Here is a 25,852-nt window from a genome sequence, read left to right as displayed (position 1 = left end):
TCACCCAGGTTCCGAGCACTGTGAGGCAGCAGTGCTAACCACTCAGCCACCGTGCCACCCATTATCTTTTATAATCCTTTAAAATAGATTCCACCATTTACACAACGAAAGAAATTGAGCTAACTGGTGTTTCTTGTCTGTTTTGTATTCATTTTGTTTTGAAATAAAGGTGTTACGTTGGCCGTTTCACAGATTCAGACAGATTGAAGATGCCCTTCAGCTCCTCAAATCTGAACTGACCACAAATACAATAACTCTAACTGGTCCCACTTACCCACACTAGGCCATAACTTTGAAAGTTATGACATTTCAGATGCTAATCTGAGTACTGTTTAAAGTTTGCGAGGTTTCCCGCCTCATCTACCTTCCCAGGCAGTACTTTCCAGATTCCCACCAGCCACTGGGTGAAAATAATTTGTCCTCAAATCCCCTCGAAATCTCCTGCCTTTTATCTCAACATTAGGTCCCCTTGTTATTGACTGTTCAAGTCAGGGGAACACTTGTTTCCTATCTGTGGACGTCTCCTGTGATCATGTTGCTTTACAGATTGCTCCCCTCCTTAAGGAATACGAGTTGTTTCTTTTCTTACTCTTCTTCAGCTGCCTTGTTTTACCTTGATTACAGACACAGCCCATAAAATCTTGGCAGTGCAACCTGTGACAACACAGTCACCTTCTCGTGACATTGTAGAGAGTGGTTGAGGGCACCAGTACAGTTCCAGTCCATTCTGTCCCCTGATTGTTAATCTTGGTGTGATTCTTGATGCATTTCCTATTTTCTGTCTGATATGTCCAAGTGATAAAGCTGTTGAGATGGATCTGAAAAGGATGTGGGTGTAATGGTGAGGCCCCCGGATACACACAGTGACTGAGAGCCACCCAGCTACACGAGGAGCATGTTGAGAAGGGGCCTGGCCTGCTTTCCAACAAAGCAGTGAGACTTGGAGCTTGTAAATCTCTCAGAAATTCCCCCACAGCTATGCTCAAAGGAGCAACTCTATGCAATTTGCAGCAACCCATTCTTCAATTGATCACCACTTTGTATTAACTGTCCAAAGCAGCCTTTTCATCAAACAGCTTGGAACTGACAAACTGGAAGTTTCACACTTAGCCAAGGCAACTTCAATAGCCCAGGACATTTCATTCTGTTTAAACAGCACAGATTCACACTTTCCCACCAAATACCAGCCTTTCAGGCTTCCCTTTCACTTCCTTTAATGACCCTGTTATTTTGTCCTCAACATTTCAATAGCAGAGCTTTCACGAGATGTTCCGTGTGCAGTGATGTTACTAATGGGCAAACTGCTCATTTGACAAAGCCCCCTTGTATATGAGCGATACTTGCTGGCTGGTTGTTGCCTGGCAGTGGACAGTAGGTTAACACCCTGGCTTATTGGCTCACTCACCCCTCTGCAATCCCACCCTTTCACTTCAGGCAAGGCTGGGCCCACAGCTGACCAGAGCTCTCCAGTGTGAGCGAGCCAGCCCTGAGCTGGCATTGCTAATGCCAAAGATACAAGTGGCAGATTGTGCAAGGACATGGTCCTCCAGTCAGAGGCTGTTGCACTCTCCTGAGATGATCAGCAGTAAACGTAGGAGAGAAGGGGTCCCTGAATGGAAGAGCAGCGAGCTCTCTTCACAACTAGGGGTCGCTACCTCGGGATATGGGGTAGGCCATTTCGGATTGAGATGAGGAGACATATTTTCATCCAGAAAGTGGAAGCCTGTGGAGTGGTTGAAGTCAAACACTGAATGTCTTCAAGAAGGGGTCATACGTATTTCTCAAGGCTAATGAGATCAAAGGGTGGCAGGGATAACAGTGTGTGTGTTCCAACCTCACCCTCAGTCTCAGGTTTCACTCACTCTCCCTCTTCCACACAGGATCAATGGGAAGGAAGCAGGAACAGGAGACTGAGTTGGATGATTAGCCATGATCATATTGAATGCTGAAGCAGGCTGGAAGGGCCGAATGGCCTACCCCGCCCCAATTTTCATGAGGCCTGAGCCTGTACAACAGGAGCAATGATGATGATGGAAGAGTTGAATTGTGGGAGAGAGGGGAGGGAGGTTGTGACGGTGGAGTGCCCTCAGGTTGAATGAGGCTGAAAGAAGATTTGGGTTGGGGAGTGAAACAAGTAAGAGGAGGCTCCCTCCTTCCTGTGCAAGATCCCAGGCAGAGGCAGCTGAGAGGGTGGAATGTGCATTCCGAGCCAAGATGGAAGGACAGGGACAGCATATAAAGTAGGGAGAGTGCATGAGGAAAGGGTCAGAGGGTGGGCATGTGAGTGAGAGAGTGTTCACATGTGGGAGAAGGAGGAAATGTGCTAACAGTGGGAAAGAGTGAGAGGGAAGGTGTGTGTGAGAATGTGAGGGAGCGTGAGAGTGTGTGAGAATGAGAGAGAGAGAGAGAGAGAATGTGAGGGAGAGTGAGAGTGTGTGAGAGTATGAGGGAGACTGGGAGAGAGGATGCATGAGAGGGAGAAGGACAGAGTAAGAGAGTGGGATAATGGGAATGGGAGAATGAGAGCATGTGTGTGAGATTGAGAGAGGGGGAGGCGAAGTACGTGTGAGAGGGAGAGGGAGAGAATATACCTGAGAAGGAGAAGAAGATCCTGTGTGGAAGAGGGAGAGTGAGTGAAACCTGAGACTGAGGGTGAGGTTGGAGCACACACACTGTTCTCCCTGCTACCCTGTACGTGTATGGAATGAGCTGCCAGAGGAAGTGGCAGAGGCTGGTACAATTGCAACATTTAAAAGGCATCTGGATGGGTATATGAATAGGGAGGATATGGGCCAGGTGCTGGCAGGTGGGACTAGATTGGGTTAGGATATCAGCATGGACAGGTTTGACGTCTGTACATCTCTGTGACTCAGGAATGAATTTATTGATTTGGAATATCTTTCTCTGCATATCATGTTCACTGCTGCCTCAAACCTTATTTTTAAAACATGTGTTCATCAGTTGCCCACAAGTGAGAGAAAAGTGAAGTCACCCACCATAGAGTCAAAGAGTCATAGAGATGTACAGCCCAAGAGACCCTTCAGCCCAACCCATCCATGCTGACCAGATATCCCAACCCAATCTAGTCCCACCTGCCAGCACCCGGCCCATATCCCTCCAAACCCTTCCTATTCATATAGCCATCCAAATGCCTCTTAAATGTTGCAACTGTACCAGCCTCCACCACTTCCTCTGGCAGCTCATTCCATACACGTACCACCTCTGAGTGAAAAAGTTGCCCCTTACGTCCCTTTTATATCTTTCCCCTCTCACCCTAAACCCATGCCCTCTAGTTCTGGACTCCCCGACTCCAGGGAAAAGAGTTTGTCTATTTACCATTTCCATGCCCCTCATAATTTTGTAAATCTCTATAAGGTCACCCCTCAGCCTCCAACGCTCCAGGGAAAACAGCCCCAGCCTGTTCAGCATCTCCCTGTAGCTCAGATCCTCAAAACCTGACAACATCCTTACAAATCTTTTCTGAACCCTTTCAAGTTTCACAACATCTTTCCAATAGGAAGGAGACCAGAATTGCATGCAACATTCCAACAGTAGCCTAACCAATGTCCTGTACAGCCACATGACCTCCCAACTCCTGTACTCAATACTCTTGACCAATAAAGGAAAGCATACCAAATTCCTTCTTCACTATTCTATCTACCTGCAACTCCACTTTCAAGGAGCTATGAACCTGCACTCCAAGGTCTCTTTGTTCAGCAACACTCCCTAGGACCTTACCATTAAGTGTATAAGTCCTGCTAAGATTTGCTTTCCCAAAATGCAGCACCTTGCATTTATCTGAATTAAACTCCATCTGCCACTTCACAGCCCATTGGCCCATCTGGTCCAGATCCTGTTGTAATCTGAGGTAACCCTCTTCGCTGTCCACTACACCTCCAATTTTGCTGTCATCTGCAAACTTACTAACTGTACCTCTTATGCTCACATCCAAATCATTTACGTAAATGACAAAAGGTAGAGGACCCAGCACCGATCCTTGTGGCACTCCACTGGTCACAGGCCTCCAGTCTGAAAAACAACCCTCCACCACCATCCTCTGTCTTCTACCTTTGAACCAGTTCTCTATCCAAATGGCTAGTTCTCCCTGTATTCCATGAGATCTAATCTTGCTAATCAGTCTCCCATGAGGAACCTTGAATGCCTTACTGAATACATATAGATCACATCTACTGCTCTGCCCTCATCAATCCTCTTTGTTACTTCCTCAAAAAACTCAATCAAATTTCTGAGACATGATTTCCCATGCACAAAGCCATGTTGACTATCCCTAATCAGTCCTTGCCTTTCCAAATACATGTTAGAGGATTCCCTCTAACAACTTTCCCACCACTGACGCTATGCTCACCGGTCTATAGTTCCCTGGCTTGTCCTTACCACCCTTCTTAAACAGTGGCACCATATTAGCTAACCTCCAGTCTTCCGGCACCTCACCTGTGACTATTGATGATACAAATATCTCAGCAAGAGGCCCAGCAATCACTTCTCTAGCTTCCCACAGAGTTCTAGAATACACTTGATTAGGTCCTGTGAATTTATCTACCTTCACCCATTTCAAGACATCCAGCACTTCCTCCTCTGTAATATGGACATTTTGCAAGATGTCACCATCTATTTCCCTACAGTCTATATCTTCCATATCTTTTTCCATAGTAAATACTGATGCAAAATACTCATTTAGTATCTCCCCCATTTTCTGTGGCTCCACACAAAGGCCGCCTTGCTGATCTTTGAGGGGCCCTATTCTCTCCCTAGTTACCCTTTTGTCCTTAATATATTTGTAAAAACTCTTTGGATTCTCCTTAATTTTATTTGCCAAAGCTATCTCATGTCCCCTATTTGCCCTCCTGATTTCCCTCTTAAGTATACTCCTACTGCCTTTATACTCTTCTATAAGGATTCACTCGATCTATCCTGTCTATACCTGACATATGCTTCCTTCTTTTCCTTAACCGAAACCTCAGTTTGGTTGAGACAGCAACTGACACTTTCTTCTACAACTCACAGAGACAGTCAAAGTTAGGAGGGAGTTTGGATAAAGTAGAGTGTGAGACTCATTTCCAGAGGCAGGAGGGTCAGTGACCAGAGAGATACAGACCGGAGCCAATTGGTCAAATGGACAGAAGGGGAGATGAGGCAAATCTAGTTGATGCAGTGAATAATTGTAATCCGGAGTACACTGCCTGAAGGGCTATGGCAGCAGGAAACAGAAACTTCCCAAAGGAAATGGACAAACTGTCAAAATAAAAATTGGATAGCTGATTCAAGGAGTTAGCACAGGGCGTGATGGGCTGAGTAGACTCTTTTGTGCGCCCCAACTCCAGCTTGGGGTTAGGGTCAGTTCGAATCAGGGGTCAGATCAGGGAGGGTCAGACTGGCAGCAAGGGCTCAGAATGGGGTGAGGGGTCAGAACAAGGTGAAGGGTCAGAATATGGTGAAGTGTCAGAATGGGGTGAGGGGTCATTTTGGGTAGGGGTGGTTAGTTGAAGGGTTTGAGGCTGGTTTGGAGTGAGCCCTAAAGCTGTGGAACATACACAGTAGCTCCAATGGTGTGTGCCCGTTGGTTGGGGTTGGTATGCTGATCACCCACATTGACATCCAGTTCCAGAAGCACTGCCATCCTCAGGCCTTGGTGACCCATGCAGTTGGAAGATAATGACAAGGAACACTGGTGAGGAGTCTGTTTTGGGTGAACTGTGGAACCCAGTCAGGGTAGTCTTGGTGCACAGCACAGAGATCTGATGCAACTATCTGGTGCTCTTTACTGGTGTGAGCAGAGACACAGATTTGGGGAACAAACACAGCAATTAAAATCAGAGATATAGAATGACCTGAATCAGAACTCCGCAGGTACCTTGTGGGGCTAAAGTAGATCTAGGGATGGCCAAGGAGGGATTTGAAAACATGATGCTTACTTAATAATGCAAGTATTGTCAAGAGCAAGATTGGACAAGTGAGCAAAGGGAGATGAGGGAATGGGACAGTGAGAGTTAGAATGTAGGAAGCAGTGGCTCAGATTCTCACCAGTTTATAAAGAGTTGGGGAAAGAGGAACTGCCACAAGTGCATTGAAGTAATCACATCACAAAGTAACAAAGACTAAGTAACCAATCCATCAGATCGAAGCTCTGCAGTCCTGCCACATCCAGACACGAATGGTGGTGGACAATTAAACAGCTCACTGGGGGAGGAGGCTCCCATCCTCAACGACGGAAGAGCCCAGCAGATCAGTGTCAAAGATAAGGCTGAAGCTTTCAGAATAATCTTCAGCCAGAATTGCTGAGTGGATGATCCAGCTTGGTCTCCTCCAGTGGTCCCCAGCATCATAGAAACCAGCCTTCAGCCAATTCATCCACATGATAGAGAGTCGTAGAGTCATACAGCATGGAAACAGACCCTTCGGTCCAACTCGTCCATGGCAACCAAGTTTCCCAAATTAAACTGGTCCCACGTGTCTGCATTTGGCCCATTTCCTTTGAAACATTTCCTTTCATGTATCTGTCCAAATGCCTTCTGAATGTTGTAACTGTACCTGCATCTACCACTTTTCTGGCAACTCATTCCACACCTGAACTACCCTCTGTATGAAAGTGTTGGCCCTCCAGTCCATTTTAAATCTTTCTCCTTTCAGTTGAAAACATGCCCCCTAGTTTGGAACTCTTCCTCATACCTCCCCTACCCCCAAGGAAAAGACCCTTACTATTCACCTTACCTATGCACCTCATGATTTTATAAACCTCTGTAAGGTCACCGCTCCACCTCCTATGCTCCAGTGAAAAAAGTCCCGGCATATCCAGCCTCTTCTTATCATTCAAACTCTCCACTTCTAGCAACTTCCTGGTAAATCTTTTCTGAACCTTTTCCAATTTAATAATATCGTTCCTATAACTGGGTGACCAGAACTGGACACAGTACTCCAGAAGTAATCTTTCAAAGTCCTGGAGAACCTCACCTTTACGTCCCAACTCCTATACTCAGTGGTCTGAGCAATGAGGGCAGGCATGCTAAATACCTTCTTAATCACCCTGTCAACTGTGATACAACCTTCAAAGAACTATGTACTTGAACCCCTAGGTCTCTCTGTTCATCAACATGACCCATTAACTGAATAAGTCCTGCCCTTGTTTAATTTACCAAAATGAAACACTTCACATTTATCCAAATTAAACTCCATCTGCCACTCCTCAGCCCATTGACCCATTTAATCGAGATTCCTTTGGAACCTCAGATAACCTTCTTCATTGTTCACTATCTTGGTGTCATCTGCAAACTTACTAACCATGCCTCCTAAATTCTCATCCAAATCATTTATATAAATGACAAACAAAAGTGGACACAGCCCCGATCCCTGTGGTACACCGCTGGTCACAGGCCTCCAGTCTGAGCAACAACCCTCCGCCACCATCCTCTGCCTCCTACCATCAAGCCAATTTTGTATGCAGTTGGCTCACATCCATGAATCTCATGTGATCTAACCTTACTGATTGAAACCTTGTTAAAGGCTTGTTTAAAGTTCATGGTGAAAATGTCCAATGCTCTGCCCTCAATCTTCTTTAGTAGATCCTCAAAAATTTCAATCCAGTTAGTGAGAGACGACTTTCCTTGCACAAAGTCATGCTGACTATCGCCAAGCTGTGTGGACTAGCTGGCAGGGGTATTCACTGAGATCTTCAACCTCTCCTTGCTACAATCTGAAGTCCCCACCTGCTTCAAGAAGACCACCATCATCCCAATACCAAAAAAAGCACATGCAATGTGCTTCAATAACAACCCCCAATGACTCTGACCTCTATGATCATGATGAAGTGCTTTGAGAGGCTGGTCATGGCCCACATCAGCTGCAGCCTCCCTCGATCCCCTGCAGTTTGCCGACCAACATAACAGATCCACAGTAGGTGCAACTTCCGTGGCCCTGTATTCATCCCTGGAGCATCTGGATAATAAAGACACCTACATCAGGCTCCTACTCATCAACTACAGCTCCGTCTTCAATATCATATCCCTTCCAGATCAATCTCAAAACACTGCTACCTTGGGCTCGGCTCCACCCTCTGTAACTGGATCCTCAGCTTCCTGACCCACTGACTACAATCAGTGAAGATGTACAACAGCACCTCCTCCACGATAATTGTCAACACAGGCACCCGCGAGGATGTACTGAATTCCCTGTAGACCCACGACTATGCAGCCAAATTCCAAACGAACACCACCTACAAGTTTGCTGATGACATCACCATAGTGGGTTGGATGTCAAACAATGATGAGTCAGAATACAGGAAGGAGACCGAGTGCTTGGTGATGTGGTGCAGACATAACAATCTCTCTCAGAATCAGCAAAACTAAAAAGCTAATCATTGACTTCAGGAGGAAAGGAGGAGGACATGCCCCTATCTACCTCAATGGAGCTGAGGTGGAGAGGGTCAACAGTGTCAAGTTTTTAGGAGTGACGATCACCACCAATACCTCCTGAACTTCCCACATAGATGTAACAGTGAAGTAGGCACAACCACACCTCTTCCTCAGGAGCCTTAGGAAATTTGGCATGTCCATAAGGACCCTCCCCAACTTTTACAGATGCACCATAGAGAGCATTCTATCCGGGTGCATAACGGCCTGGTACAGCAACTGCTCTGCCCAGGACCATAAGGAACTATAGAAGGGGGTGCGCACAGCCCAGACTGTCACAGTAGCCAATCTCCCATCCATGGGCTCCATTGTTGTGAATGGCAGCTGACATCATCAAAGACCCCTCCCACCCCGGTTATAATCTCTACCAAATTCTTCCATCCTCTTCCATCAGGCAGAAGATACAAAAGCTTAAACGCACGCACCAACAGGCTCAAGGACAGCTTCTTCCTTACTGTTATTAGATTGCTGAATGGACCTCTCTAACTTCAAATCTAATGTTAATCTTTTTGGTGCACCTCCTGTGCAGGATAACCTTGTATTTCTCACTCTGTCTAAGCACCCTGTGGCCTGTATATCCTTGTTTGTTATGATCTGACTGTACTGCTGGCAAAACAAAACTTTTCACTGTACTCAGGTGCATGTGAATACAGTAAATCAAATCAAAACAATCAGTCCTTGCCTCTCTGAATATATGTAAATCCTGTCCCTCAAAATCCCCTCCAACAACTTACTCACCACTGACATCAGGCACACTACTCTCCAGTTCCCAAGCTTCTCCTCACAGCCTTTCTGAAACAGAGTCACAACAATAGCCACTCTCCAATCTTCTGGCACTCTACCCGTAGCTGTCCATAATAAAAATATCGCTGCTGGGGGATCCACAATCTCTTCCCTACCTTTGCACAACACCCTGGGATACATCTGACCAGCTACCAGGGAGTCATCTACCTTTATGTTTTTTAAGACCTCCAGCACCTCCCTTATGTAATGTGGACTGTTTTCAAGATATCAATGTTTATTTCCCCAAGTTCCCGAAAAATGACTGGAGGCATTGGATACGGCGAAGCCAATGGGCCCTGTCCACATTCTGGAATCTCAAACACAATGTGCTTTGTTCAAGTGCTATCATCTATCTGACACATCCACATTCAATCCCCAATTTAAACTATACATAAAAAATAACATAAAACTACAAAACAGCCTACATAATAACACATATCTTCAAGAAATAAATCTGTGCTCACAGGATTTGAAACGTGCAGAGTTAATGGACACCATCTGAATATTTTGACTGTGTCTGATTGAGCAATATCCTTCCAGTGTTCAGTTATTCCTGATATAAATGGAGAGGTTGTGGCCTAGTGGGATAATCACTGGACTGTTAATCCAGAGAGCCAGGTAATATTCTGGGGACTTGGGTTCAAATTCTGCCATGGCAGATGGGAAAGTTGAACCCAATAAAAATCAGGAGTTAAAAGTCTAATGATGACCATGAATTCATTGCTGATTGTCGGAGAAACCCATTGGTTAGCACTGCTGCCTCACAGCGCCAGAGACCCGGGTTCAATTCCCGCCTCAGGCGACTCTCTGTGTGGAGTTTGCACATTCTCCCCGTGTCTCTGTGGGTTTCCTCCGGGTGCTCCGGTTTCCTCTCACAATCCAAAAATGTGCAGGGTAGGCGAATTGGCCATGCTAAATTGCACGTAGTGTTAGGTGAAGGGGTAAATGTAGGGGAATGGGTCTGGGTTGGTTATGCTTTGGAGGGTCGGTGTGGACTTGTTGGGCCGAAGGGCCTGTTTCCACACTGTAAGTAATCTAATCTAATCTAATCTAAGTAAATTAGTGATGTCCTTCAGGCAGGAAACTGCTATCCCTACCTGAGCTGGCCTATGTCTGAGATGGTCAGTTAAAGGTGACCCAGTTAGTGACACCCACATCCCATGAATGAGTATTAAAAAAATGGACATGAGGGAGCGTTGATTTCCAGGGGGAAATAGAACTGGGCCTGAGCATTAAGGCCAGACTGTTCAGGAGAGACCTTAGGAAAGTGTGGGAGAGGTTTGGAACACTCTTCCACAAACAGCAGTGGGAGCTAGATCAGTTGTTATTTTTAAATATGAGAACGATAAGTATTTGCAAAACAAAGGTATTAAGGGATATTGGCCAAATGCAGGAGCTAGGCCACAGATCATAGAACATACAATAGAATAGCACAGTCCAGGCCCTTCAGCTCTCGATGTTGTGTGGTCTTCTACCTACTCTAAGATCAGACTAACCTACATACCCTTCATTGTACTATCACCCACGTGCCTAACCAAGAGTCGCTTAAATCTCCCTAATATATCTGACTCTCCCACCACTGCTGGCAGTGCACTCCATGCACCCTCCACTCTCTCAGTAAAGAACCAACCTCTGACATCTTCCCTAAACCTTCCTCCAATCACCTTAAAATATACCCCCTTGTGATAGACATTTCCGCCCTGGGAAAAAGGTCACTGGCTATCTCCTCTATCTATGCCTCTCGTCACCTTGTACACCTCTACCAAGTCACCCTCTCATCCTTCTTCTCTCCAATGAGAAAAGCCCCAGCTCCCTCAATCTTTATTCATAAGACATGCCCTCCAGTCCAGGCAGCATCCTGGGAAATTTCCTCTGTACCCTCTCTAAAGCTTCCACATCCTTCCTATAATGAGGCGACCAGAACAGAACACAATATTCCAAATGAAGTCTAACCAGGGCTCTGTAGTGCTACAGAATAATCTTGCGGCTCTTAAACTTAATCTCCCGCTAATGAAAGCCAACCTACTATACGCCTTCCTAACAACCCTGTCAATCTGGATGGCAACTTTAAAGGATCTATGGATGTGGACCCCCAGATCCCTATGTTCCTCCAACTGCCAACAATCCTGCCTTTAACCCTGTAATCTGCATTCAAATTTGAACTTACAAAGTGAATGACATCACACTTTTCCAGGTTGAACTCCATTTGCCACTTCTCAGCCCAGCTCTGCATCCTGTCAATGTCTCATTGCAATTGCCCTCCACACTACCTACAACTCCACCAACCTTCATGTCATCAGCAAACTTACTAACCCACCCTTACACTTCCTCATCCAAGTCACTTATAAAAATTCAAAACAGCAGAGTTCCCAGAACAGATCCCCGCAGAACACCACTGGTCACCGAGCTCCAGGCTGAATACTTTCTGTGTACTAACACCCTCTGTCTTCTATGGGCCAGCCAATTCTGTATCCAGACAATCAAATCTCCCTGTGTACCAAGCCTCCTTACTTTCTGCCATGAGCATACCATGGGGAACCTTACCAACCACCTTGCTAAAATCCATGTGCACCACATTCACTACTCTCCCTTCATCAATGTGTTTTGTCACACCCTCAAAGAATTCAGAAAATCTTGTGAGGCATGACCTGCCCCTTACAAAGCCATGCTGACTATCTCTAATCAAACTATGGTTTTCCAAGTAATCATAAATCCTGTCTCTCAGGATCCTCTCCAATACTTCGTCCATGATTAGCGTAAGACTGACTGTAATTCCTAGGAATATCCCTATTGCCTTTCTTGAAAAAGGGAATAACATTTGCCACCCTGCAATCATCTGGTACTACTCCAGTGGACGGTGAGGATACAAAGATCATTGCCAAATGCACAGTAATCTCTTCCCTCGCTACCTGTAGTCATCTAGGGCTTTCCCGTTCCACCCAGAGGATTTATCTGTCTTTATGTTTTTCAAAATTTTCAGCACATCCTCCTTCCTAACATCAACTTGTTTGAGCATATCAGCCTGTTTCACATTGTCCTCACAAACGTCATGCTCCATCTCAGTGGGCGGCACGGTGGCACAGTGGTTAGCACTGCTGCCTCACAGCGCCTGAGACCCAGGTTCAATTCCCGACTCAGGCGACTGACTGTGTGGAGTTTGCACGTTCTCCCCGTGTCTGCGTGGGTTTCCTCCGGATGCTCCGGTTTCCTCCCACAGTCCAAAGATGTGCAGGTCAGGTTAATTGGCCATGCTAAATTGCCCGTAGTGTTAGGTAAGGGGTAAATGTAGGGGTATGGGTGGGTTGCGCTTCGGCGGGTCGGTGTGGACTTGTTGGGCCGAAGGGCCTGTTTCCACACTGTAAGTAATCTAAAAAAAATCTAAAAAAAAAGTGAATACTGAAGTAAAGGACATCCCCTACCTCCACTGACTGTAGGCACAAGTTCCCTCCTCTCTCTCTGATCGGCCCTACCCTCACTCTAGCCAATCTCTTGTTCCTCACCTAAGTGTAGAACACCTCAGAGTTCTCCTTAATCCTAGCTACTAAAGCTTTTCCATGCCCCCTACTAGCTCTCCTAAGCCCATTCTTCAGTTCCTTGCTGCCTGCTTTGTAACCTTCTAAAGCCCTGTCTGATCCCTGCCTCCTCAACCAGAAGTAGATTTCCTTCTTCTTCCGGACTGAACATGTTCCATGACCATAATTGTAGTATAGGCTTGAGGGGCTGAATGGCCTTTGTTCCCTCAGTACTGCTTCATCATGGCTGAGTTTAATTTTCTTCTTTTGGAACACATTGTGCATTTATTCAAAAGCTAAATCTTGTCCAGAAATCCTAACTAAGACATGGAAAGGAGGGGGATCTTCCAGACTTCAGAGGCCTTCGTTCTGACATCCAGCTCCAAGAAACGAGAGGCACTCACAGACACGTGATGTGGAGGGTCTGTGAACCTCATCGTGATCCTGGGATAGGAGAGAGGGGGAAATTCAGGGATCGAGGAATATCGGTGAAGGTGGGATTACGGGATATGGACAGGTGGAATGTGGGAAGAGGGGAGTAAGAGATACAGGGCGGGAGGTGGAAGGGGAGAGTGAGGGATACGGGGAGAGAGGGGGAATGAGGGATACCACAGGAGGGTGGGGAGCGGGGAGTGAGGGATATGGGGAGAGAGGAGGAGTGAGGGATACCACAGGAGGGTGGGGAGGGGGGAGTGAGGGATATGGGGAGGGGGGGAGTGAGGGATACCACAGGAGGGTGGGGAGGGGGGAGTGAGGGATATAGGGAGGGGGGGAGTGAGGGATACCACAGGAGGGTGGGGAGCGGGGAGTGAGGGATATGGGGAGAGAGGGGGAGTGAGGGATACCACAGGAGGGTGGGGAGGGGAGAGTGAGGGATATGGGGAGAGAGAGGGAGTGAGGGATACCACAGGAGGGTGGGGAGGGGGGAGTGAGGGATATGGGGAGAGAGGAGGAGTGAGGGATACCACAGGAGGGTGGGGAGCGGGGAGTGAGGGATATGGGGAGAGAGAGGGAGTGAGGGATACCACAGGAGGGTGGGGAAGGGGGAGTGAGGGATATGGGGAGAGAGGAGGAGTGAGGGATACCACAGGAGGGTGGGGAGGGGGGAGTGAGGGATATAGGGAGAGAGGGGGAGTGAGGGATACCACAGGAGGGTGGGGAGGGGGGGAGTGAGGGATATGGGGAGAGAGGAGGAATGAGGGATACCACAGGAAGGTGGGGAGGGGGGAGTGAAGGATATGGGGAGAGAGGGGGAGTGAGGGATACCACAGGAGGGTGGGGAGGGGGGAGTGAGGGATATAGGGAGAGAGGGGGAGTGAGGGATACCACAGGAGGGTGGGGAGGGGGGAGTGAGGGATATAGGGAGAGAGGGGGAATGAGGGATACCACAGGAGGGTGGGGAGGGGGGAGTGAGGGATATAGGGAGAGAGGGGGAATGAGGGATACCACAGGAGGGTGGGGAGGGGGGAGTGAGAGATAGGTGGGGAGGGAGCTTTTGAGTGTTCAAACTCCTGCCCATTGAGGTCATCATGTTTTTGAACACTGACTGAATACCTCTTGTCCTCTGGGTTTTGGATTGTCAGCCTCTCTCTAATGCCGTGCTGCCTGTGCTCCCAGACAGAGGTGTGTCCAATTCAACTCAAGTGGCTGCAGAAAAGCAAGACCATTCCCTACCCTCAGGGCAATGCCACACGTGCCGTCACTCTGCCCTCGGGGTGAGCTTTATGTTGACAGGACAGGGAGGAGGGAAACAAAATACCAGCATAACATCAACATCAATACCTTTCTTATCGTCAAAGTAGAGGGTTTGCTGGGCTGGATTCGACCACTGGAGGGAGGTGTTGTCATTTTGGTCCACCTTGCAGGTCAGTGTTGCAGTCCCTCCTTGGATTGCTGTCACATTCTGGGTCAGGGGAGACTGTGCCTGGCTGCCTGTGAGGGAAACACAGAGAGAGAGAGTGAGTTACAGAGTGACAATCTGCTGCAGGCTTGTGCTTCACTCACTTGGCATTGTAACTCTGCCAGTGCCATCAATCAAACCACCACAGAGCTTTCGCTGAAAATATTCTGTTTGTGGTGACAGGACGTTTCAGGCAGTGTGTCCAGAGGCTCAGAGCAGCAGGTTTTGTGGTCTATACCGAGTAAGGGCCCACAGTGTTATTCTCGTGATGGCGGGTGGTGGAGGGACAAAGGACCAGGGTCCAGGCATCCCGGAGCGGTACCATAGGAAACAGCAGAGACCGCTGAGCAGATGTGATATAAACACTGGTACCGTTTTTGGCAGATACCAGTGCGGCACTCCGGCTGAAAGGCATCTGGTCAACAACGTGGGGAAGAAGGAGACCATGTAAAGTATACTTTTAGTTAAACAATAACCGAGTGACAAAGTCAAAAAAAGTATTGCTGGAAAAGCACAGCCAGTCAGGCAGCATCCGAGGAGCAGGAGAGTTGACGTTTTGAGCATAAGCCCTTCATCAGGAATTGCTTCATCAGCTTATGCTTGAAACGTCGATTCTCCTGCCCCTGGGATGCTGCCTGACCTGCTGCGCTTTTCCAGCAACACACTCGCGACTCTGATCTCCAGCATTTGCACTCCTCACTTTTACTTAATAACCTAGTAACAGCTGGCTATGGTTATTGCTCACCGATTAACCATAAGCCATTTTTAATACCATATCTACCTACACTGCCATATAATGGGAGATGTTAGGCCAAGTAACCACACCGCCCCGTGGCCCAACATTTCAATTCCCCCTCCCACTCTGCCGAGGACATGGAGGTCCTGGGCCTCCTTCACCGCTGCTCCCTCACCACCAGACGCCTGGAGGAAGAACGCCTCATCTTCCGCCTCGGAACACTTCAACCCCAGGGCATCAATGTGGACTTCAACAGCTTCCTCATTTCCCCTTCCCCACCTCACCCTCGTTTCTAACTTCCAGCTCAGCACTGTCCCCATGACTTGTCCGGACTTGTCCTACCTGCCTAGCTCCTTTTCCACCTATCCACTCCACCCTCTCCTCCCTGACCTATCACCTTCATCCCCTCCCCCACTCACCCATTGTACTCTATGCTACTTTCTCCCCACCCCCACCCTCCTCTAGCTTATCTCTCCACACTTCAGGCTCTCTGCCATTATTCCTGATGAAGGACTTTTGCCCGAAATGTCGATTTCACTGCACTTTGGATGCTGCATGAACTGCTGTGCTTTTCCAGCACCACTGATCCAGAATCTGGTTTCCAGCATCTGCACTCATTGTTTTTACCTCAAGTAATCACTTGCAGCTTTAAGGTGTCTCTTCAAACCATGTCACACAAACTCACAGGGAATGCCACCTTCGTATGTGTTAACACCAGTGTACACAGTGACCACCACCACCCATTTTGTTTTCTCACTCCATTCCATCCTGGGCCAACACGGCTCCTCCTTTTCTGATTCGGGCCCTGATAGTCTTCTAGGTTCAACATGGAATTCAACACCTTCACAGTGTGAACACTGTCCTCTACTTGGTTCCACTTTACCCAGCCCACCCCCTTCACATTCTCGTGTTGTGTCGTGTTTCCACGTTTCTGCTGGAGAACTCACATCGGAGGAGAAAGAAGACATTCCGCAGGGTGATCTACCAATCCCTAACAGTAACCACAATGTAGCACAAAGTCTCCAGTGCTGGGTGCTTGTGACAAAAGGACAGCGATACTCAGGGGTGACTTTAATCTACATATCAACTGGGAAAATCAGACTAGGGGTAGGAGCCTGAGTAAGGAGTTCAGAGAATACCATTGAGATAGTTTCTTATAACAGCACGTTGAATAATACATTTTAGAAAATTCAGGATAAATATACTCCCACTCTAAAGAATAGGGAGGACCCACTGCCTATGGGGAACAAAAAAAGGTGGGGAAGAAGCTTCAACTACACAAAGATGAGTTAAGTCAGATGACTGTTCAGAATATAAAGAATGACAAAGAATGATGCAAAGATTAATCAAAAGGAAGAAATTAAAGTTTGACAGGAAGCTAGCTGGAAATGTGAAAATGGATAACAAGAGTTTGTACAGATATTTAAAAACTAAAAAGGAAGTAAAGTGAGTGTTTCTCCCCTAAGGAGTGAGAATGGGAGTTAATAATACATAACAGGAAAGTGGCAAATGAAATGGGCAAAGATTTGTCCTAATTACTGAGACCAGAAAGCCAGCAGGTAACTCAGCAGATGGGGTGGAGAGAGAGGAACCAAACGGATGGTGCTGTGGGCTCACCAATCCCCAGGAACAATAACTAAAAGCACTGCAGGTGCGAGAAACCTGAAACAAATGCAGAAATTGCTGGAGAAACTCAGCAAGACTGGCAGCATCTGTGGAGAGAAAGCAGAGTTAATATTTCAAATCCAGTGACTCCAGTCAAGTCCAGTAACTCTAGGGTTCCGAGGAAAGGTCACTGGATCGGAAACGTTAACTCTGATTTCTCTCCACAAATGCTGCCAGACCTGTTGAGATTTTATAGCAATTTATATTTTTATTTAAATACAGACATTTCAACATCAGATTCTGCTTTAACTAACCACAAGAAGCTCAGTAGGTGGGCAGCACATCTCTACGTTATAACCAGTAACCATATACTTCTCTAAAATCCATGCAAACATAACCTTTAAATGGAAAAAAGATGATATTAGTTCACAAAATGTTTATTCATGATGTTCAATGTCCTCTGTGCTTGAATGCTTCAGTCACCAACTGAGCACTTTGATATATTTACTGTGAGATTCTTAAGTGCGCATTCATTATAAAACTCTCTTCATGTTCCCATCAAACATGACTAGGATTGGTACAGACCATCAGCTACAGGAGAAGGATTAGGCCACTCAGCCCGTCGAGTCGGCTTTGCATTCGACCGTGGCTGATAAGTTTCTCAGTCCCGTTCTCCTGCATTCTCCCCATAACCCTTGATTCTGTTACTAATCAAGACCCTACCTATCTCTGTCCTAAATACACTCAATGCCTTGGCCTCTGCAGCCCTCTGTGGCAGTGAGTTCCACAGATTCCTCACCCTCTGGCTGAAGAAATTCCTCCTCATCTCACTTACAAAGGGTTGTCCCTTCACTCGGAGGCTGTGCCCTTGGGTTGTAGTCTCTCCTACTAGTGGAAACATCTTATCCACACCCACTCTATCCAGGCTCTCAGTATTCTGTAAGTTTCAATCAGATTCCCCCTCATCCTTCCAAACACCATCGAGTACAGACCCAGAGTCTTCAAGGACAACATCTTCATCCTTGGGATCATTCTTGTAAACCTCCTCTGGACTCCCCGCAAGGCCAGCACATCCTTCCTAGATACAGGGCCCTAAACTACTCACAATATTCCTGACACAGCCTCAGTACATCCCTGCTCTTGTATTCTATTGTATTCTGCTATTTCCCATTTAGAAAATAGTCCATGCATCTATACTACCGATGAAAGTGCATAACCTCCCATTTTCCCACATTGTATTCCATTTGCCACTCCTTTACCCGCTCTGCCAGCCTGTCCACGTCCTTCTGCAGTCTCCCACTTCCTCAACACTGCCTGTCCCTCCACCTGTCATTGTGTCATCGCAAACTGAGCAACAAAGCTCTCAGCTTCTTCATCCCGATCATTACTATGTAACCCCACTCTCTGCCTTCTGCCAGCCAGCCAATCCTCGATCCAGGCCAGGACCTTGCCCCTAACACCGTGGGCTCTTGTCTTATTGAGCAGGCTCCTGTGTAGCACCTTGTCAAAGACCTTCTGGAAATCCAAACAGATCACGTTGATTGGATCCTCTTTGTCTAACCTGCTCATCACCTCCTCAAAGAATCCCATCAGATTTGTCAGGTGTGACCTCCCCTTGATGAAGCTGTGCTGACTCAGCCCTATTTTACCGTGTAGTTCACCTACTCCACAATCTCATCTTTAATAATAGTCTCTAAAATCTTACCAATGACCGAGGTCGGCCTAACCAACCTGTAGTTTCCTGTCTTCTGTCTCCTTCCCTTCTGAAACAAGGCTATTACATGAGCCATCGTCCAGTCCTCTGGGACCTTCCCTGACTCCAGTGATTCTCAATCGCCATCAATATGTCTTAACTTTTCAGATGAAAGTATAACTCCCTCTACACCATCCCCATCAAACACTCCCACGACAGGGACTGCACAGGGTTAGATACAGAGTAAAGCCCCCTCTACATGGTCTCCATCAAACACTCCAGGACAGGGACAGAACGGGGTTAGATACAGAGTAAAGCTCCCTCTACACTGTCCCCATCAAACACTCCCAGGACAGGGACAGCACGGGGTTAGGTACAGGGTAAAGCTCTCCCTACACTGTCCCCATCAAACATTCCCAGGACAGGGACAGCACGGAGTTAGATACAGAGTAAAGCTCCCTCTACACGGTTCCCATCAAACACTCTCAGGGACAGGGACAGCGCAGGGTTAGATATAGAGTAAAGCTCCCTCTACACTGTCCCCCCATCAAACACTCCCAGGATAGGGACAGCACAGGGTTAGATACAGAGTAAAGTTCTCTCTACACTGTCCCCCCATCAAACACTCCCAGGACAGGGACAGCGCGGGGTTAGATACAGAGTAAAGCTCCCTCTACATGGTCCCCATCAAACGCTCCCAGGACAGGGACAGCGCAGGGTTAGATACAGAGTAAAGCTCCCTCTACACTGTCCCCTCAAACATTCCCAAGACAGGGGCAGCACAGGGTTAGATACAGAGTAAAGCTCCCTCTACACTGTCCCCATGAAACACTCCAGGACAGGGACAGCATGGGGTTAGATACAGAGTAAAGCTCCCTCTACACAGTCCCCACAAACACTCCCAGGACAGGGACAGCGCAGGGTTAGATACAGAGTAAAACTCCCTCTACACAGTCCCCACAAACACTCCCAGGACAGGGACAGCACGGGGTTAGATACAGAGCTCACGAAGCCTGGCAATGAAAGGTACTATATGCAGATGGGCGCTTGCTAACTGCTGGTGTGATTCTCTCTGCTCAGTTGTAACAAATTGAAATTCTCCCTGGAGAAATTGAAACCAAATGATGAAAAAGCTAAATTATCGTATTTAGAAAAGGGAGATGCAGTTTTGTAATCTTCATTATGTTTTATACAGGTAAGATGCTGCAAAGACAATAATTGTCATCAATGGCAGGTGAGAAGATAAGTGATGAAGATGGAATTGGACAGGATATTTAGTGTTTATTGTCGTCGGTGATAACATCTGAATTCTTGAATTGCTTCAAAAAACAAATGACAAATCTGTTAACTTTCAGTCCAATTAGTAACCACATAGCATAAAGGGTGCAGAACCAGACTTAATGCATCATTATCATTCACCACTTCACTCCACTTAAAGTTCATCCTTCACACAACCACACAGAAACATTACAAAACACTTCAAATGGATCCACGTTACATTGAAAGTGTTTGTCAGGGAAGTTAGAGACTGAGATCATTAATCTCCAACTCACATCAGCTGCCTTCTATTCTTGGCCAGCGATTATGACTTGTTTTGAATTGTGGTCACCAAGCTGGGATATAGGCTTGGTGCAGTGACCTTGGTGTCAGTCTGAGCATGGGAGTGAATATCAGTAACATTCTAGCGTCAGTGTTAGTATCTGTCTCAGCATTACGGTACTGTGTTAGCTTTTATTCCGCATGAGACGTGGGCACCCTGGCTCAATCACCAGTGATGGCCTATCCTAATTGCCCTAGAGGAGGTGGCAATGATCATTGTGATCCGAGTTGGTCTAACTATAAGCAGCCTTTCCCCAGCAGTGAGCCATGTAGATGGAGTCCATGGATGGAAGGTTAGCTCCCGTGATGGCCTGGACCTCTGTAGTTTCCTGTGGTCCTGGGCACAGCTGTATCAGGCCTTTATGCACCTGGGTGTGTGCTTTCAATGGTGCGTCTGTAAATATTGGTGAGGGTACTTGTGGACATGCTGAATTTCCTCAGGCTCCAGAGGAAGATGAGGCAATGTTGTTGTGCCTTCTTGCCCATTGCATCTAGGTGGGAAGTCCAGGACAAGTTGTCGGTTATCGTCACTCCTTGGAACTTGACGTGCTCGGCCCTCAGTTCTGTTAATGTAGATGGGGGCATGTCCTCCTCCTTTCTTCCTGAAGTCAATGATCAGTTCTTTAGTTTTGCCAACGTTGAGAGAGAGAGATTGTTCTCATTGCTCCACCATAGGCCTGACATATACACGTAAAACACGAGCTATTTTTGTTCTTGTGTCATTGACTTGCTTTGTTTCATTAGAAGGCCATTTACAGCTGCGTGTCGGTATATTTAGTGGCTGACCGTCATGGCAACCAAACTGCAAAAATAAATGATCTGTCAAGCCAGATTTTACTCTGAGATCTAATTGTCCATATTACAATCAGCCAGATCGATTGTACCACTGCCCTTCTGTGACTGCCTTTGTTGTGATAGACATGACAACCTGGTCGAACAGAGACAGCTGAGATAAAAATCTCCTGTGTGTGCTGACTGTGAGAATCCGACAGAAAAATCAGCCTGGATGTGTCACACAAGCATGAGTCCACCTTCCTCAGCTACACCTAAATATGGCAGGAAAACAGGCAGCCTCACGTGGTGAGGCCTTGGAATAGCTGCTGTGGGAATGGACAATATCCCACTGGGGCACACAATCCTGAATTTACACCTGAGCTAAAAGAAATGGAGACAGGAAAGTGATCAGCTCTTAGTGCCATAGAAGCATGAGGTCTGCAGCAACTTCCCGCTCCCTCAGTCCCTGAGCTCTCGGCCAGTGAAATCAACATTAACTTAATATCTTTTCCAAAGTAATTCCCTTGATATCATCATAAAGTGCAATTACAATAAGTTATAGTAGGGCAAAGCTAACACGTTTACTGCCCAGAGTAAGAGATCGTGACTGTCTCTGAGTATGTGCTTACATCCAGCAGTGCAGATAGATCTGGTACACTAGTGCCAGCCAGGAATGTACCCATTTCTGGCCCTGTACCTGTTTCTAATTCAATACCTGGCTTGATGTGTTCAGGACCATAAACTGTGGAGAAGTATCATTCAGGAATGGCTAAAGTCACAATGACACCAAACTGTGGATTCAGACTGTCCACACACACTGCGATGATTAATGAGAGATAATGATACAAGAACACATTTGACGGTTCACAGAATAAATCATTCTTTTTTGTCTCGAATTCAGATAAAATGACTCCTAATAAGATAATGCCATTACGATGAGCAAACGGCTAATGGTTCAGAACAAATTCAAATCTATTCAAAGAATGAACATTTTAGCTTGTGGAATCCAAACCTTGTCTGAAACCTAAGAACTGTGGGTGCTGGAAATCAGAAACAAAACCGGAAATCACTGGGAAAACTCAACAGGTCTGCCAGCACCTGTGGAGAGAGAGGCAGAGTTAATGTTTTGAGTTCAGTGACCCTTCTTCATTCTCAGCATTCCCATTGGATGGTTTGCTTGATCATTGTTGCTCACATATCCAATACTCAAGGTGCTGGGTATCCTCAGAGACCACAGCTTTAAGAAAAAGTCTGCTTTCTGCATTGTTATGACAGACAGTCTGTTATCCTGTAAGTGTTTATGGGAAGTATCCCTACCCTAGGCCAAAAGACATGGGTTCAAGTCTCACCAGCTGTATAATACCATCTCTGACCAGGTTGTTGAGAAAATAAGGAGCTGTTTGTGGGGACAATGCTGAGTGTAGATTGCTTGGTATCTCTGTAACATGTTCGCAGTGACTATACTTCTTACTGCTTTCCTTTGTCGTTAAAGGTTCAGTAGAAATTCAAGGAGGGCCTGTCTTTTTTCTTCATATTGTAACTTCAGTTTTGAGTTTCTATCAGAGATGCAGAAATAGATCTGTGGAGAATTGTTTTGGAATTTACTTTAGGAGGGAGTTGCCTTTGGCAGCATTTGGAGATAAATGTTTAGGATGGACAAGGAGGTGTTTGGACACGCTGATAATTTTGAGACTGACCTCGGATTGGTAGAAATATTCACTGGTGCACAACTGCTATCCCTCAATACTTGCTTCTCCCTCACATGGGGACTGTCTCTCAAGACTGGGTGGGCATTAGAGAAAAGCATTGAACATTAAATAGGTGTAACCACATCATCACTTCATGGTGTTGGTTCTAGTTCAATGTAGAGATAATGTGGAGAAGCAATTAGACCAGTGAAGAGAAGGCTAGAAGAAGCAGTTGGAAGAATGGATTGTAAACTATAACTGACCATGTGCAAGAATACATATCTCACTCTGCTCTTTCAACATGTGCATTAAACTTACAAAATAAATTTATAAAATCAGTGTCCAGTGAAATAGCAGAGAGGGGAATTTACGTCACAGGAAAATTCAAATTGCAATATCGCTCACAGTCATTTCAAGTTTTCTAACTGTACATTCTGGCTTTTACAATGAAGTTGGAGGACTGTGTGGAGTTCTGTTGCCTACATTTGAGGAGGGATGTGAACGGATGTAGAGACCCCAGAGAAGACAATCCCAGTAGAATGTGGATCTAGTCTGGGAATGATTGCAGGAATGTATCTGTGTAGTCTAACGGGGAGGTATTGTGGCTTTTACTGTTTTATGGTAGATGTAAGATGAACCTAAGGTATTACTTTAATGACAGTCAGACCATGGAACAAGAGAAGAATCACTTAAATTACTGAAAATTAATGTTAAAATTCATACAATAAAAATACTTTACTCAAAGCAATTAATATAATAATCTACCAGGTGGGTCAACGGTTCAAAAACATTAAGAGAATTAAAATAAAGTTTCAGTTCGTAATCCACAATATTAACAAGATGAACTTTATTATGTGATTTAAAGATAAAAAGATTTCCATTTAGCTGACACCTTTTACAAGCTCGGAATGGCTTCTAATGTGGGAAAGGACAAAGGTGATGACTAAGCACACCAGCTCCAAGATATCCTCACCGCCTTAAAGCATTTCACAGCCACTTAAACTCATGTTCGCAGAGTACTGCCTGTCGTATTAAAGTAAACATGGCAGCCAATTTGTGCACAGTAAGATCCCACAGGCAGACGCAAAACAATGTTCAGAGAATCTGTTTCTCAGGTAGACTGAGGAGAAATATTGTCTCCTTCAAAAGATGAACCTTCGACAGAGTTGCACTCCCCTGGTACTGCAGTGAAAACAGCAGTCAGAATGATTCAGAGATGGGAGGGATATCACATGAGTAATGGCTGATACAAAGTAGAAAGGAGTTTGAGAACTAGGAAACCCAGTTTAGAGATAGAGTCATAGAGATGTACAGCATGGAAACAAACCCTTCAGTTCAACCCATCCATGTTGACCAGATATCCCAACCCAATCTAGTCCCACCTGCCAGCTCCCAGACATTCTACTGGGATTGTCTTCTCTGGGGTCTCTACATCCAAACCCTTCCATTTCATATACCCATCCAAATGCCCCTTAAATGTTGCAATTGTACCAGCCTCCACCACATCCTCTGGCAGCTCATTCCATACATGTACCACCCTCTGCATGAGAAAGTTGCCCTTTAGGTCTCTTTTATATCTTTCCCCTCTCGCCCTCAACCTATGCCCTCTAGTTCTGGACTCTCCGATCCCAGGGAAAAAACTTTGCCTATTTACCCTATCCATGCCCCTCATAATTTTGTAAACCTCTATAAGGTCACCCCTCAGCCTCTGACCCTCCAGGGAAAACAGCCCCAGCCTCTTCAGCCTCTCCCTATAGCTCAAATCCTCCAACCCTGGCAACATCCTTGTAAATCTTTTCTGAACCCTTTCAAGTTTCACAACATCTTTCCAATAGGAAGGAGACCAGAATTGCACGCAATATTCCAACAGTGGCCTAACCAATGTCCTGTACAGCCGCAACATGACCTCCCAACTCCTGTACTCAATACTCTGACCAATAAAGGAAAGCATACCAAATACCTTCTTCACTATCCTATCTACCTGCGACTCCACTTTCAAGGAGCTGTGAACCTGCATTCCAAGGTCTCTTTGTTCAGCAACTCTCCCTAGGACCTTACCATTAAATGTATAAGTCCAGCTAAAATTTGCTTTCCCAAAATGCAGCACCTCACAGTTATCTGAATTAAACTCCATGTGCCACTCCTCAGCCCATTGGCCCATCTGGTCCAGATCCTGTTGTAATCTGAGGTAACCTTCTTCACTGTCCACTACACCTCCAATTTTGGTGTCATCTGCAAACTTACTAACTGTACCTCTTATGCTCGCATCCAAATCACTTATGTAAATGACAAAACGTAGAGGACCCAGCACTGATCCCTGTGGCACTCCACCAGTCACAGGTCTCCAGTACCATCCTCTGTCTTCTACCTTTGAGCCAATCCTGTATCCAAATGGTTAGTTCAGGAGGCAACTGAGGAGGAGTTAGCATAGTCAGGAGCATGCTGCTTGAAACTCCAATGGGAAGACAGTAGCTTCTTCTTTCTGAGGAATAAACTGACCAGAACATTATCTGTGCCAGTGCTGAATGTATTCAATTCCACTGATCGTCTAGAACTCTCGGATGTCGAGAATTTCTCATAGAATTTTGAATGAAGTGGTCTCTCCTCATCTTAATGCGAAATGGTCTTGTCCCTTTTCCTTAGATATGAGTTCTCTAATAATTTTATCCCGCCAAATGATATCAGGAAAACTAGCCTGTAGTTCCTTGTTTTCTCCCTCCTTTCTTTCCAGTTGTCAACATCCCAATCTGATGGGATCATTCCTGTATCTAAGGAATTTTGGAAAATCCTTACTCACTCATCCATTTTCTGCAGTTGCCGATTTAGTGTAGGCCGTCAGGTCTTGGGCATTTGTCAACTTTCAGTCCCCAACTTTCCCAAGTATTTGTTACCTGCTGATACTAGTTACCTGGATTCCTTCACTTTTAGCCCTCAGAGCCACCTTATTTCTGGAATGTAATTTGCGTTTTTCACTGTGAAGGCTGGAATAAAATACTTGATCTGTTCATCTGCAAATATTTTGACTTTAAGACCAAAGTTTACTTCAGCTGCTCTCCGTCTTTTCAAGTATTTATAAAACCTTCTCCACTCTGTTTGGATTTTTCTGGCTGATTTACCAACATCCTCTACTTTTTCTCAA

At 46.1% G+C, this 25,852-nt stretch overlaps 1 protein-coding gene across 1 annotated transcript in view; it reads right to left on the bottom strand.

The window, feature by feature from the left end:
* Window positions 1-20,836, bottom strand: part of cadm2b (cell adhesion molecule 2b) — a 367,808-nt gene extending 346,972 nt beyond the window's left edge. Inside the window, exons 1-2 of the mRNA XM_060832840.1 lie at window positions 20,668-20,836; window positions 14,501-14,650 (exon numbers count right to left, since the gene is read on the bottom strand). Of these exons, the coding sequence (XP_060688823.1) occupies window positions 14,501-14,650; window positions 20,668-20,836 (319 nt within the window). The remainder of the gene's footprint in view (window positions 1-14,500; window positions 14,651-20,667) is intronic.
* Between the last annotated feature and the right edge of the window lie 5,016 nt (window positions 20,837-25,852).

The sequence above is a fragment of the Hemiscyllium ocellatum genome, chromosome 12 (assembly GCF_020745735.1).
Source record: "Hemiscyllium ocellatum isolate sHemOce1 chromosome 12, sHemOce1.pat.X.cur, whole genome shotgun sequence".
NCBI classification, from domain to species: domain Eukaryota; kingdom Metazoa; phylum Chordata; class Chondrichthyes; order Orectolobiformes; family Hemiscylliidae; genus Hemiscyllium; species Hemiscyllium ocellatum.
This window is presented reverse-complemented; position numbering and strand designations above follow the sequence as displayed.